General features: G+C 38.9%; 1 protein-coding gene across 1 annotated transcript; it reads right to left on the bottom strand.

Annotated features, from left to right (window-relative positions):
• Positions 1–741: 741 nt before the first annotated feature.
• Positions 742–11,192, bottom strand: LOC138045477 (protein CREG1-like). Its single transcript, XM_068891996.1, has 5 exons — positions 11,006–11,192; positions 6,800–6,970; positions 4,424–4,707; positions 2,958–3,048; positions 742–1,448 (listed from the first exon to the last, which is right to left on the bottom strand). The coding sequence occupies exons 1-5, from the start codon at positions 11,076–11,078 to the stop codon at positions 1,345–1,347; spliced, it is 723 nt and encodes a 240-aa protein (XP_068748097.1). The 5' UTR covers positions 11,079–11,192; the 3' UTR covers positions 742–1,344.
• Between the last annotated feature and the right edge of the window lie 4,084 nt (positions 11,193–15,276).

The raw sequence follows: 15,276 nt of genomic DNA, 5'->3' as shown, positions 1-15,276 counted from the left end.
TATTCCGTCTTGTTCACGTGATCTATCCTGTAACTGGATGGTTACAAAAAGTTTTAAAGTAAAGATAGCAAATAAATGGTTCATTGTTATATGCTCACGTTGTCGCCGAAACCTAAAATTTAGTGATTTCACGTTGTTGTTTTGTGGAGTACGGCAAAGAAATGCACGGAAATTCGTGCTGCACGATTATTTCTTTATTTAATTTTTAACCAATAATATTATTGCTTCGTGGCGTTGTCGTTGCCGTAAACGTCGTCTTTGCTTAAACTCCCTATTTAAAGTGAGCGAATTGGGTACTAGTGGTTTCAGAGTAAAGTATTGAAACCAAGCTGATGTTAGTCTCGCCCGCCATATTGAAACTGATTCTATGTGCCTCTGTTCCAATTAAAGTGCATTCGACAGCCTCTTAAGAAGCAAAAGAGAAGGGCAGGGAAAGAAACAATCTTATTGGAACAAACAATCTGGTCAGGCACGATCGTCATTTGCGCATATGACGTATCAATGCGCGGATGACGTAATTCAAGATGGCGCTGAAAAAGCGCACCCTATGCACAGGATACCCAAGATTAGAAATGTCGAGCGCAATTAAAAGAGCATTCATTTTCATAACAAGCGGAAGTCTCCAGTTCCTTGTTTCTTGTAGACGAGAGGCTGAATCTCTCTGATGACTGTGAATCGTGCGCGGTCTCGCAAAAGCACAACAGGGATGTAGGACAGAAAATTGGTGTGGACAGGAGCGCTCGAATTTTTTCCATTAGAAAAAAACAAGAAATATATCTTTTCACATCACATATGAAAACGCTAATTACTTTATTTATTGTGTCTGACGGTGTGAAAAATTTATCCATTGAGCTATCAACTTTCCAAGATTACAGACGTCTAAAATTATTGATGAAAAAATATCCGTAGTTAAAAAAAAAGGCAAATTTTTAGTGAAACAAATCTACTTCTAGTGGTAGCAGGTCATTTCGCCCGATAGCGTATTCGCCGGAGGTCGGTTTGCCAAAAATAAAAGTCCTTCCGCCCGATACGAAATTAACAGAAGAGCAAACAAAATCATCGTAAAGAATAGTCCGGGGGAACATCTTTTCAGTTCGGGCTGATGGACTCTCATTTCGGGCGAAGCGACTGCAATTCATTCTACTTGCAACTTTCTGACCACTAGCTGGCAGAATAGTCGTTCATTCTGCTTGAGGCAGCATAAAAAGCAAACCCCTAATCTATCTAATCTAGCATCAATGTCTTTTATCTCGATTCTTTGCAGATTACTTGATTATTCCAAAGCCAAAATTTAGTAAAATATCGCAAACCAAATCAGGGGACCGTTTCCAGCATCAATGCGCGCTACAAGGTGGCCTTCAAGTACTCTTCAACAGGAATCATGTCGGCACAGCCGTAGTAATCTAGGACCCAAACACGAGTGATATTGAGCTTCAAGGTTTGCCAATCTGATTGAAAGAAACAATAATTTCAACGAAAATCAAACTGCTTTCACTGAACACTTTGAACATACCGTAAAGGGATGGTTTCTCGGCATAATGAAGTATCGGGTGTATTTTGCGCTGGGGTTACTGTGCAGAAATCAAATCATATCAAATCGTAAGTTGGTTTTTGAGGAGAGCGGAAAATCGGAGTACCCGGAGAAAAACCTCTCGGGGCAGAGTAGAGAACAACAAATTTCAACCCAGTCCCACACGTGACGCCGAGTCTGGGAAACGAACCCGGGCCACATCGGTGAGAGGCGAGTGTCTCACCACTGCGGAATCCCTTGCTCCCTTAGCCCAACAGCAAATGATACGGTTAGCCCACCCACCTCATTCCTTTGCTTATAAAAACAATCAAAAGTTTGCATTCCCTTAAGGGTAAGTAGTGAAAACGATTTGATGCAAAGGTAATATTTCTTAATGGCATGCCTTTTGCAATCATTTTCTTTCTTTTATAGACCAATTGGACGTGGAAAAACAACTCGTGTATACCACAGTGGATAGACCACAACACCAAGAACGCCCTGCCCTATTCTTTGCGAATAGTTTGTGGGTTCTTCTACGTCCCAAAGGGTTATGAACATCGAAAGGTTGTGGGTTGGGGCCTATTGTTTATCGTCCTTACCCGAGAAGAATAGAGCGCCTGACAATTTGCAGATGGCAAAGGCAGCACTTTCTCGTTAGTCATTTTAAAACCCTGACTGTTGGTCCGCCTGGAGTTTTTTTTTCCTGCAGCCTCCCGCACAGTGTTCACTCCCTAGGGAGTTTAGTGGGTCGGTAAGAAAAGGCTGGTACTTATTGCTGGCACCTGGAGCGGGCCGTGAAAATGACCCTTTAAATTATTATTTTTATTGTTCAGTTCAAGCTGTAGCAACGGCCTACTATACCGTTAGTCATGCACCAACTGCGCATCAATAAGTATAGGTAATCACATGATTTTGAGTGTAATTTGCAATAAAGGAGCACGAGTAAACTTTTTCAAAGACAAACAAAATTTCCAGTCTTTGAAAAAAATTACCAGTGCCTATTTATTCCAAATTGCTCGAGAAAAATCACATGATTGCTAAATACATGTAATATACATGAAAAATATCGAGAAACCTGTCGTAATTAAGCAGAAAGAACGCATACGTATCACATAATCACGCTAAATTTGCAACACCCAGGGTTAGCATTGGACTGGCTATCTGTGGCTTTCTTTAATAATTGACCAATTAGAATGCCTGGTTTGTTACGTCCCTTTGCACTAAATTACCTCTTTTCTGCACTGCGTTACCTGAAAAGTGCATTTCTCTTAGCCAATCAAAATGGAGAAAAATTTACATGTATATTATTAAAAAAGTAACAAAGTTTAGGAGATAAATTGCGTGAATGTTGTGGGTACAGCAATCTCTTTTCTTAAGACTATAGTTTCTTGTTAGAACACAAATAAAAAGGGCAGACATGTTTACCATTTCTAACAAGAAATCTCACCATCAAACTTTGGCCAATATTTCATCCCAGGGTGCCTTGAAAATAATGCATTCTGCGCAAACTTTAACTCATCAGGGGGGACATGAAGAATCTGGAAAATCAAAAGTTGAATGATTTTTTAGAACCCTTCCATTCCACATAACAATACACAGCTGCAATTACAATTGGCAAACGAAATCAGGGCCCTAAAGAAAAGAAAGGACTCGGGTGGAGTCTATCATTTGTTACCTCAAACAATAATATCTCCCAGATAGTATGCACGATATGATTGAATAATTTAGTGGGCCGCATTCTACAGTATGCCCACTGTCCCGCCCACTCAATTTGAAAATTTGATGAAATATTTTCTAAAATACGAATTAACAAGTTTGCAGATAAACTTTTAATTGTAAAAACAAACGACAAAAAATGAAGACAATTTTAGCCTTCTTTTGTATATATGCGGAATTTTAAAAACTTCTTCTTCAGAGCAAGTGTCAACAGTTGTCCTTTCTTTTAAAACACCTCTGGCTATTTTTTACAAAACTAGTTTCGTCCGATCTCGGACCTCTTTAGTGAAGACGTCCAAGATGGGACGAAACTAGTTTTGTAAAAATAGCCAGAGGTGTGTTAAAAGCAAGGACAACTGTTGAAACTTACTCTCAAGAAGAAGTTTTTGAAATGGATTTTTAGAGTAAACGAGTCGTTAAGTTTTTCTCACTTCAACAGAAGAAATTTTACGAATGTGCAGAATTTTTATGAACTTCAACTTGGACATGAAAATGACCGTAGAACAGTCGAAATGTCATCACTTTTTGTCGCTTGTTTTTACTAGGAAACATTTTCTAGCATACTTTTCATAATGCCTAAGTCAAATTACAAAACTTGTGAAACTGTTTAAAACTTACAAACAACTCTTTCTAATAAAAAAACCAATATTATTTATTTGTTTTTCGGATTTTGGCGCGTGCCACTTGACTTCAACTACTTTCCTTTGCCACGCTCCTGGTTACCTCAGAGATATAATAAATGTCTTAGTAACCTTGTTTTTCCTGTCCATACTGTAAGTAACTAGGTGCTGCTAGCAGCTGGGATGCAACCCATTCATGACCTTGAAGATCACATGCACTCTTACAAAAACAATGTAAACAAAACACAAAGGAAAATTACTCCTGTTATTGCGAAGTTACAAAGTTTTCCTAAAGCTTACTGCTTGCTTCTTTTAAAATAAAATTTAAAAGGTGCCACTAGCAGCCCATTCATGACCTTGACGATCACGTGCACTCTAACAAGAACAATGTAAACAAAACGCAAAAAGAAAATTACTGCTGTTATTAGAAAGTTACTGTACAAAGTTATCCCAATCCTTACTGCTTGCTTCTCTCTTAAGTGCTTTCTTCCCATGAGACGAGTTTGATCACTGCTTTTGCGAGTGAATAAAATGCCCACTGCTTGATCTATGCTTGCTAAACTTAATATTAAGTCACCTTTCCATTGAGCGTAACTCTAGCGCAGAGTGGTAACTCTGGATCCCAGCCATGCTCTTTGCAGTAATCACTTTGTGCCTCCGAAATTGAGAAACTGGCCAAGTTATTTGATTTTATGTTATGTACCACTGGATCAAAAGCTGACAAGTAGAAGTATGCTATCCCAGTGCTATTATCGACAGTACCATCACTGAATGACGTTACCATGCTAAACGGTGCTCCATCAAGAGATTGTGATATGGTCGATACTGACCCCCAAAGAGAGTTGTGCACGATGTATCGAGCTGAGAATGGAGATAAACTCAATCAATAACAGAAGGACGTGTTTTGCCCATCTAAGAGCTGGAATTTACAAGTCTCACTGTTTGCTGGCAAATCATTCGTCGCGTACAATTCCCGGTAACATCTGGGACCTTTACAGGCCTCAATCGCGACCCAGCCAACTGTATAAACTATGGCGAAAATGACGATTTTGTGCGCATTCGATAGATGTGGGTAAGTTAAGGCATGAATAAAATCGAGACCCTTTTCTTTTTCATATGGGCAGCATCTGAAATTGAATGTTGATCACTAGAGAACAGGAATTGTGCGTGACGTCTCATCTAATCCATCATCGGCAACTAATTGCAAACATTTTAGGTAATCTTTTTTCATCACTGGGCATTCTGATAGTGAGAGGTAAAGTCTGCATACGAGCCAAGTGGCCCATCAGGCCGGAGCTTATCCCGGTTTCCATGGCATGAAGCGATTAAGGAGTATTTCTACTCCCCCCCTGGATGGGATGCCAGTCCATCCATCTGATAGTGAGGAGACCGAAGAAAATTTTATGAAAACAGCAGCAGCTAACTATCAAATAACAATTTGGAGGGGTACAGCTTTAACGTCATTTGAAATGCAGCAATGTGATTGGGTAGTCAAAATGTTTACTGCCCATATTTGGTGTTTCCTTGGCGAGAATAAGGAGAAACTTTGTTTTAATCTTGCCAAACATTGGTCAGTGAAACAAATCGCGAACAACTTTTCAAGGTCACGCAAAAGTCGCTATAAGCCGCATGTTTTTTTACCATAAAAATTTGTCCAAAATTGGGGGTGTGGCTTATCTATGAGAACACCTTGGAAAAAATCTGTAAATTTCCATAATAGACCAAATCGGCTAACTCAATGTTGCACCCAATTCAAAACTCCAGGGGTTAAGATTTTTTTGTTTATTGTATTTGCATTATAATGTCGTACTCATATTTAAATCGGATATGGAATACTACCTGGAACAAAATGATTTATTCCCAAAGTATTGAATTGGGTACATGTATAACATTGAGTTAGTCGATTTGGTCTTTCACACCAAACCCTGAAATAAAGTCACTTTACTAAACATTAACTGATACCAGAAACCCATAAGGGTTGAAACGTGTAACGGCCCCTTGTGTGCTGAAAAACAAGCTTCTGAATGTTCAATTTGCTAAGTACCCTATTTGGAATAACAAGAGTGAGGGGTTTCCAAATATGGTACTTAGCACTGAAACATTCAACCAATCAGTTCGCACTGAATATTTGGAAGCTGTGAACGCGCGTTACACGTTTCAACCCTTATGGGTTTCTGCTGATACTGCACAAAAAAGATAATAACTGGTCACTACTGTTGCAAGTTTTGTTCCTTTGATGAAAGCCTGTTAAACTGCTATTATTATGGTAGGTCTTTTAAGCGATCTTGAACAGGTGAAGGTTAACAGACAAGGAATCTCCATTCCACCACAAAGCCTTTGGCAGAGTCGCCAATAGCCTGTCACTTTCACAGAGATCGATTCACTGCGAGCCAGAAAATACAGTGTACCACACCATCATGGAGAACTAAATTGTGTGGTATTAAAATGGCCCCCTGTTTCTCCATTGTTCACAACGTTCACGGCAAATTTGTCAAAGAAATTATTGTTGACCACCCTTTAAATCAAATTTGTCAAAATGTCCCTGTACACATAATAGGCAGAAATAATTGATGAAACCTCTTTAGACCATTTCGGTCAAAATGCCTGGTTACCACACAAAGTCTCTAAACGAACGGACTTGCGCGTGAACAAAGAGCTTCCATGATCCAAAGTATTTAATTGCTTTGAACTGGCTTTTCTCTCATTTGGAATTACAGGTATAACGGGCCCTTTGCAGGTTTGTGATCATATGTTACAAAAACAACCACACTGGAACGCAAATTGCACCCTGGGACACCTAAAACAAACAAAAATTTAGATTAACTTGCTTGTTTTAGTTGTCCCAATGGGCAATTTGCGTTCCAGTATGGCGATTTTTGTACCATGTGATCACTAACCTGCAAAGGGCCCCTTGGTCCATATGTATTAACGGATTAATAGAAAATTCTCCGACCTGTTTTGGCCTTTGCAGATGTTGGTGGAGGATGGTATGTAGGAACAAATTCGAATTTCCTCCAAGTAAGGTCATGCGGTGACTTGTCATCCTCACGGATTTTATTCGACTTTTCTTCTGGGTAGGACTTCCAATGCTGAAAAACTCTTGATTTGAGGTACCTTCCATAGCCTAATAATAATCAATCAAGATTCAAGAGTTACTTACCGCAATAATCTTTATTATATATAAATGGGAGTGTTTTACGGGGAACTAAAACACTCGTAGACTCAATACCACCATTTCATCCGAACTGTGAGGCATAATTTTCGTATGTAACACAAGTGATCATATTGAGCATATTGTTGTATTAATATGCAGTATTAGCCTGCTTTTCAATCTCTACCATCATTTAAATTAATTGCCCATATAATAAGAAGAAACTTCATGTTATCTCGAAGATATGAATTTTATGTTCTCATGGCGAGAACAATAGGGACCTTTACATCGGAGGACGAGGACGACTAAGAATATGACTTTCCCGTACTGAGCACGCACATAAGGTTTGGAAGCAAACATTTTTCGAAGTACATTAGTGCTTAGAATGGAAAACTCGTACTTCTAGTCATCCTCGAACTCCGATCTTGAGATAAAGGTCCCTAATATCTCAGGAGTGAGTGCAACGAATGCAGTGAGTTACATTGTACATTGTATTGTTCTTGTCATAAACATAAAATTCATATCTTCTTCTTGTCATCGTGTAATCTCCTCTATTTACTCCACAATTTAAGAGGAGGAATGCAGGGTCTACCTGCACCATTTGCAAGATCTCACAGGATTGGTTGAAAAAACAATAAGAAATAATATTGGAACCATGCCTTAAAGCAACCAAGTGGCAGCCTTTGGAGATGCAATGAAATCAGAGGTTTTAAAATAGCACAGAAATGGATAGCCTTTAATTGGATGACACAAGTTTATCTGTCTTATACAACTATCATCAAAATGTTGTTTAATCACTGCTGAGATCAAATGGTAAAAGACACTCAATGTTTGTCCCAAAAATGAAATAAAAGTTCCACAATACTGTCTTCTTAAAGTGCCCCTCTGATCAAAAAAAACACTTCCTATTTTCCTTCAGATTTTGAAAGTGTGTTTGCTTAACACCTGACTGACAAAATTTTCAGCTTTGATTTTTATCCAAAGGCCGTTTACTTTGAGTGTAAGTTTTGGATTTCACGGTCCGCCATTACTCACGTTCAAAACTGACCGATTGGACCTCAGACGGTTGGATCCAGGGAAAAGTGACGTCAGAGGCTCACTAGCTTAAAATTTCAGCGTGTGAACGCAGCTTATTACATATGCAAAGCGTGAGTTAAAAAGTCTGAAGGCCCAAAACCCCCGTGCTGCATATTAATTCTGCGGCGTACACACGTATTGCATTCTTGAACTAGTGAGCCTTTGACGTCATTTTCTCCTTGATCCCGCTCTCTCAAGAACATAATGTTAGTAATGGCGGACCATTAAATAGGAAAATTACAGTTAAAATAAAGAGGTGTCTTTTTGAAATCAAGGCTTAAAACGTGGGTCACTTAGGGTTTTGTTAACATAGTTTTGAAATCCAAAGAAAAACATGAATTGATTTTTTGGTCACAGGGGCACTTTAAGATTATGCAAGTTGTACAAGAGGTGGGCAAATCATAACTACAGTTCCTTTAGGTATTCTTTGAAATTTGCACTCACGTGATAATAGATGCAAGTTGGTGCCAAAACAATACAAAATAATAGCTCGACGTTTGCATAATAATAGAGTCAAATTTCCAAAAGACTTTTTCGCTTTTGTTCTTTCCACCAACATGGCTGCTGTGAAGTCAGGTTCAATCAAAAAATCGTGGCATAGCTGATCCACTAATGATTAAACTGAGTTTAGGTATTCAGTGCAACTGCATCTGTAACCCACCATAAGAAAATGGCAAGGGGAAGGTAGGTAAAGCTTTGCAGGGAAACCATAATTATTTGAGATATTTCATCACCATCTGTTGCAGGTCATATGCAGTTGTTGTGTAATGCATGTCTAATGCATGAAACAGTTTACTGAGACATGTCTGCCTTATTTATTTGTTGACATCACCTAAGATTTATTTGTATCCTAGGGATATACATTTTTGCAAAACATGGAGTAACTTCAGAATACCCGGCCACTGTTGTGTTCTTGTGGGGGCATTGTTTGACTGAGAACGATGCATATGATAAGGGGATAATACATGCCATTCATATGCAAATAAGTGGTCAGGTATTCTGCAGTTAAGAGTTTATTCTTTGATTGCACCTGACCTCCCAGCGGCCATGTTTGTGGAAAGAACAAAGCGAAAAAGTCTTTTGGGAATTTGACTCTATTATCATGTAAAATTTGAGCTACATTTTTCTATTGTTTTTTATCACGTGAGTGCAATCAAAGAATAGCACAAAGCATTCAGTGTGAAAGTAGTTTGTACCGAATGTCTCATAACAATGTTCTCTTTTGACTTTTAATTGAATTTTGTGCAACTACATTTCAGCTAATATTTTCTTAGTTTCAATTCTGTAAATAGGTATCTTTTCTGCTTTTGCAAAAGAATATAGTCGCGCATTCTTGTCACATGACTGCGCAAGAAACTGCGCAAGAAGTGTGAGATTTTCTGTCATGTCATTTCTAACACTTTGTTAAAAAATATGTAGTTACACGGTACAAATTCTGAATTAATACCAAAAGGCAAGACAATAAGTTATGTTATTAAGCAAGAACAGGACTTGTCTTAATCTTTCACATACCAGATCCAGATCCGAAATAATTACGTGGGATGCCACAGGCCGACCACGTCAATAATCCAGTTCAGTTTTTTTTTTTTTTTTTTTCATCGTAGTCACAAATGTGCATACCCCACGGATAGTAGATTATTTACTTACTGTTAAAAAACAACAGGAGGTCAAAGAACAAAACATGGCGAAGAGAGCCTGCGATTGAAACTGCTGCCCCTAATCTCCGTTCCATTTCCTTCCAGTTCTAGCAGTATGATCCATTCATTAAAGTGCAAGTTTGAGTTACGACCCATTTCCCTAGCAGTCACTGATCACGTGTCGTGCGGCAGAGAGTCTGTTATTCAGACTGCTGACCCAATTTCGTTGACTACCAACGAACGCAAAAAGAAAAGAGACCTCTACTATAGCAGGGAAGCAGATGATCACTTCACTTGAAAATTTAACGTCACATCACTGAGTTCGTCATTTCATGGCCAGTATTAGTTCCTTAGCTATTCGACTGTGAAAATCAAGACCACCGAACCATTTTCATCTTTCTGCCGCTAATCAGCATATCCATAACTGTCGCATTGCCATCAGAGGACAACGAGAAGGAAAAAAAAGAAAACTCAGCATTTCTGTTTCTCAAGATCCACGTCAAGTTAACATTTTCGTTCTCAATTTTTTGAATGTTTTCTTGGATATCCAAACAGTGTCATGTTGCAAATCAAGGAGAAAATCCATTCACTAAACATATCCCTATACAGCTTTCTCGGCCTATTACGCCGGAGTATAGAAATAAAACGGTGGGCAAATTTCCAGTCTTTGGAGTAGACTCGCAGCCCATGCGAAGCGGAAGACGAAAGGGGTTGCCATAGTCAGCAATTCCCCGGACTATTTTTTACTTTTGGCCTACTTTGGAGAGCTGCACATTTAATCCTCGTTGCTCGAGTTATCTCCTAGACAATCGTTAGCAAATAGAGATTTCAAGAAATAAAAAATACAGCTAAACTTTGCAGATCTATCTGTACGGTACTAATTCGGAAGACAACAAAAGAAAGAAATCCTGGTTAAACTAAATGATCAAGAGTAGGTTGAATTACTGAACACTGGAAAAGAACATTTATAGGAATGCCGCGGCGGGTTGCATGGGTTTACAGAAAACAGTTACAGTGCGATTCTACGGTTTCAGGAGAGATGAGATATAGAAGAAATAAAACTACCGCCAATTTGCATATCTATCTGTACGGTAATTCAAAATCCTGAAAGTTGACAACTCTTAGATATACAAGACATTGGTTGTTGGCGTTTTTGTCTTTATAAAAATCTTTTTTTTTCATTGCTCGTAAAATTTCAACCAAAGCATGATCTAGCCCTTAATCACTCTTATTGAATTTCGTAGCGCTTGCCCTCCGCGACAAATCATGAACAGGTAGGAAAGATAATGCTTACGTTCGGTAGCAGTAGCTCTTGATGCGATGGTGAACAACACTGTGATAGCTGAAAGAACTGTCAGCCACTTCATTTTGTCTGCTGGATCAATCGAAGTTCTGTAAGCCTCAGTGAAGTGTGTTTGCCTCAATGCTTCTTGTGAGTGACTGAGCTAAAGGCTCCTCCTTTTATAGGTGGGATGAGTTTCTCTTTGAGGATCCGCTGCTAAACAAGGTGGAACGATCTCACGTAATAGCACAAAAGCCCTCGAGGAGAAAAGAAGTTAAGCAATATATTCAAAATGTTTGTGGTTTCTTTGATCGCTGAGTTTCTGCACGGATTTGTGTGAATAAGCATATATATGATATATATGATAACCCCATAAGCGAGATCTTCCGGCTCTCAAAATGTTTTAAGAGGCACACGCCGGAACAATGGGCTAGCGCACAATGACAAATACTAACAAGAAAAAAAGACTTTTTGGGCAGATAACGTTCCCAAAACTAGGCAGCTCATTTATTTCCCTATTGCTGAATGCTCTGAATGAAAAAAAAAACAAAAGAACGAAGTGACAACAAACCAAAACTGGAGCGAATTCAGAGACGTAAATAGTTTGGTAAAAGATCTGACTTTCGTACTTATATCCATTTGTTCAGGAATCCACGAATCGAGGTTACAGATACCCTCGAAATGTGGGCACCTAAATTTCGATAAAACCCGGCACAACGAATGCAAAGCAACACTCCTGGATTCCAAGAAGTATCACATTTGCACAAATTGACATTAATTTTTGATTGAACATCAATCATCACAGTAACACTGTTAACTATTTTCTTTGGTGACTTTGTCAGTACAAATTGAAAAATACGTTACCAGCATTGAAAGATTTCGTAGCCAAGGTTAAGTTAATTTATGCCGGATATCGAGGGACAAATAGCAGCCAAAACATATGATAACTAAACATCGTCACAGAAAAATGGACGAAACATTCCTGGTCATCCACACACTTTTACTCACTGTGGAACGCTAGAACTGTTTTATAATACTTTTTTTATTACATTGGGTGGTTATCTTATTATACTTAATTGATGTACAGCGCTATGTAGTGTTATACGCGCGTTTCGATTAGCTGGTAGGAAATATGCGGTGGAAATGTGAAACTTCTGGTTACTAAATAAGAGCCCTTTTTTCTCCTTCCAGGGCCTTGTTGGGCATCATTCGTTGTGCCGGGTTTTATCGAAATTTAGGTGTCCATGTTGCGGGTAAAATGCTTTTTCAGGTTGAATCCGTTTTAACCTAGGTTAACTTGATTGGTGATCCTCATTTTACCTAGGTTGAATACGCACTCAGATGGATTGAAGAAATTTTTTTTGGAGCCTAAATTAAGCCTAGAGAAAACTTGGGGTCAGGTTAGGATTAGTTTTGGTTATTATACATAGATATCAATTGACCAAGTATAGAAAAGTAAATAATGAAAAGAACTGTGTTGGGTTGAGCATGTTCGCCATTGTAGTGTAGTGGTGAAGACACAGGACTGGAGATGCGAGTTCGAGTACAAGTGTATGCATAGTACAGTTCTTTGTTCCCTTACTATGTTCTAATGTTGAGACTGAATTAATAAGTGTATGAATACAGAAACCGATAAGATGATACCACTAATCAAGATGATGTGTTGAGAAGCGTAAGGCAGAGCTTGAGGAGGGAAGGTACAGGTGTTTTCAATCCTTTATAGGAAGGGGGGGGGGGGTTAAGCTAGGTTGAGTGCATATTCAAGCTAGGTAAAATGCGGATCACAAATTTAACCTAGGTAAAAACGGTTCAATCTAAGAACGGACTTTACCTGCAACGTCCACATTTCGAGGGCAAAATCTGTAAACCTCGATTGTTGGACTCCTGAACAAATGGATGTAAGTATGAAAGTGGTCTTATACCAAACGTAAGTTACGTCCCTGAATTCGCTTTTGGTTTATTGTCACTTTGTTCTTTTGTCTTTTTTATGTTCAGAGCTTTCAGCAATAGGGAAATAAATGAGCTGTCGAGTTTTGGAGATGTTACCCGCCAATTGATTTTCGCCGTCCTCAAAAGGATCCGTATCGCATTCGAATTATCGCCGAGAGATCTAGAGTTAAATATCTTATTGTCATTCTTGCTCGTTAGTATTATTAAATGCTCGTGCTTGTCATTGTGCGCTAGCCCATTGTTCCGACGTGTGCCTCCTAAAACATTTTGAGAGCTGGACGATCCCGCTAATTCATCGAACAAGCAAACAAGCACCACCAAACTATCAAGTTTACGGCTGAATATATATACTAAGGCGAACGATTCGCTAAAAAATCTATATTGGATATATAAACGCATTTCAAACCTACTGAAACATTTCAGTACACGCATTTCTCAAGTTGCCACCCTTTAGGGGTCAAAAAGGGCTTCATCAAGGGCGTTCTCCGTACAAACTCCTCTGAAAATGAATTCAAGACTAAAATCTCGCATTTTAGAGCAGGTCTTATTGAACGAGGACACCCAGAAAGCCTTATTACGGCTAGACTCTCAGACATCAAAAATTTGAGAACAGGAAACAAGCCCTCCCCCAGAAATGCAAGGAAGATAAGCGAATCTTGTCCTTCGTCACACAATACCGTCCTACGGTGCCTAATCTTAGTTATGTCCAGAAATGCACTCAATCGCAAGAATAACAAATATAACAACTGTGCGAAAAAACATAACGAAAATAACAATTATAGCAAAAATAATGAAAATAACAAATCAACGGGGCGACACTGGCAAATATAACAAATAACTGAAAGAAAGCAGGGAAAGGGGCTTCACGAATGTAACAAAAATACCGAAAAAAACAGTAACAGCAAAACAAGCGAGCGACACTGGCAAATACAACAAAAGAGTCTCGCCCGAACGAACACAACGCAATCGTTTATTACTGGTCATTTCCAAGAGATGATTTCTAAACTACGTAAAAATCGGACAATGATTTCTAAAGTATGTTAAAGTAGAATCGGAGAATGATTGCGAATGAACCTTAAGTTAAAATAGGACAGCCATAATCCCTCCCCGTTTGCATGTCCACATGAGTACTTTATTAATACAAAAATATATTAGGCTAGGAAAATGACAATAAAACAAGGATGACTCGGATGTAAATATCAGATAACTCAACACCGTTTTCTTCGTCTACGCAAGCTTTTCCGATATTCTTCGTGCGCAGAAAACCAAAGTATTTCTTCTGCTTGATTTCAAGTGAACACTGTCACTTCCATTAACAACCGTGACACCAAATGCGAAACCTATTGTGGCTGGCAGCATTCTATCGTTCACCCATTCCATTAGTTGAACGCGTTTTATGAAAGTAGAAACATACTGATTCACAACAGCCACTGACTTCCATAAAGTTTTATTTGTTGCCGTAATACCAGGGCTATTTCCGTTTCACATTTACGTGTCATCACCAGCAAATACATTAACATAGCGGAGCCTTGGGAATATTCAAGAAGGGGGATTGACTGTAGAATACCCTGCCACTCCAATAAAGTTCTGCGTAGCCGGCTACGCGGTACGCAGAAACTAATAAATTCAAGTTGAAGTATGTAATTTATACAAAAGAGTATTTCAGCAGTGATCGATTGTGAATTTTACGGTTCGGTTATCTACATCTTTCACAAGATCGTGGGAAGAAAATAGCAATTGTTTGTTAATTGAGCCTAAGCGCTCGTTTCCGAGTGTCTAGGCCTAAGCACTCTTTTAACATTTTAGCTTTCATTTTACGGTTCGGTTAACTACACTTTTCACGAGTTCGTGTGAAGAAAATAGCACTCGTTTACTGTTTAAGCCTAAGCGCTCGTTTCAGTGATTAGGGCTAAGCACTCTTTTAACATTTTAGCTTTCAATTTACGGTTTGGTTAATTACACTTTTCACGAGATTATTTCACTGCGTACCGCGTACTGCGTAGCCAGCTTCTAAGATAGACTGCCTTCTTGAACTAATTATCTTCCGTGTACCGCGTACCGCGTAGCTACTAGGGAGCTTAAGCAAGAGTGTTTTTGAGACGCGGACGGAAACCGGAAGAGAAACTTTCGCGTGCCAGGACAGTGGTGTCTCCCACATTTTTACACTAATCATCTCTAATGGAGTAAAGATCCCTTGTCTGCCTTGAAGAATTGTTATTCTTGCTGCTATGCCTTGCTTCATTTATTATTTTTGTTATATTTGTGGGGCCTTCCAGTCCCTTGCCTGCCTTGGAGAATTGTTATTCTTGCTGCTGTCGCTTGCTTGATTTGTT

The sequence above is a fragment of the Montipora capricornis genome, chromosome 4, assembly GCF_036669925.1.
Source record: "Montipora capricornis isolate CH-2021 chromosome 4, ASM3666992v2, whole genome shotgun sequence".
NCBI lineage: Eukaryota > Metazoa > Cnidaria > Anthozoa > Scleractinia > Acroporidae > Montipora > Montipora capricornis.
This window is presented reverse-complemented; position numbering and strand designations above follow the sequence as displayed.

What these genes read in the sequence shown, in the direction of transcription:
- LOC138045477 (XM_068891996.1), bottom strand. Translation starts at nt 11,078, where the DNA reads ATGAAGTGGCTGACAGTTCTTTCAGCTATCACAGTGTTGTTCACCATC. An exon ending in AAGAGCTACTGCTACCGAAC is followed by an intron (nt 6,971 to 11,005) that starts GTAAGCATTATC and finishes GATTATTATTAG; the next exon opens with GCTATGGAAGGTACCTCAAA. An exon ending in GAGTTACGCTCAATGGAAAG is followed by an intron (nt 3,049 to 4,423) that starts GTGACTTAATAT and finishes TTGATTTTCCAG; the next exon opens with ATTCTTCATGTCCCCCCTGA.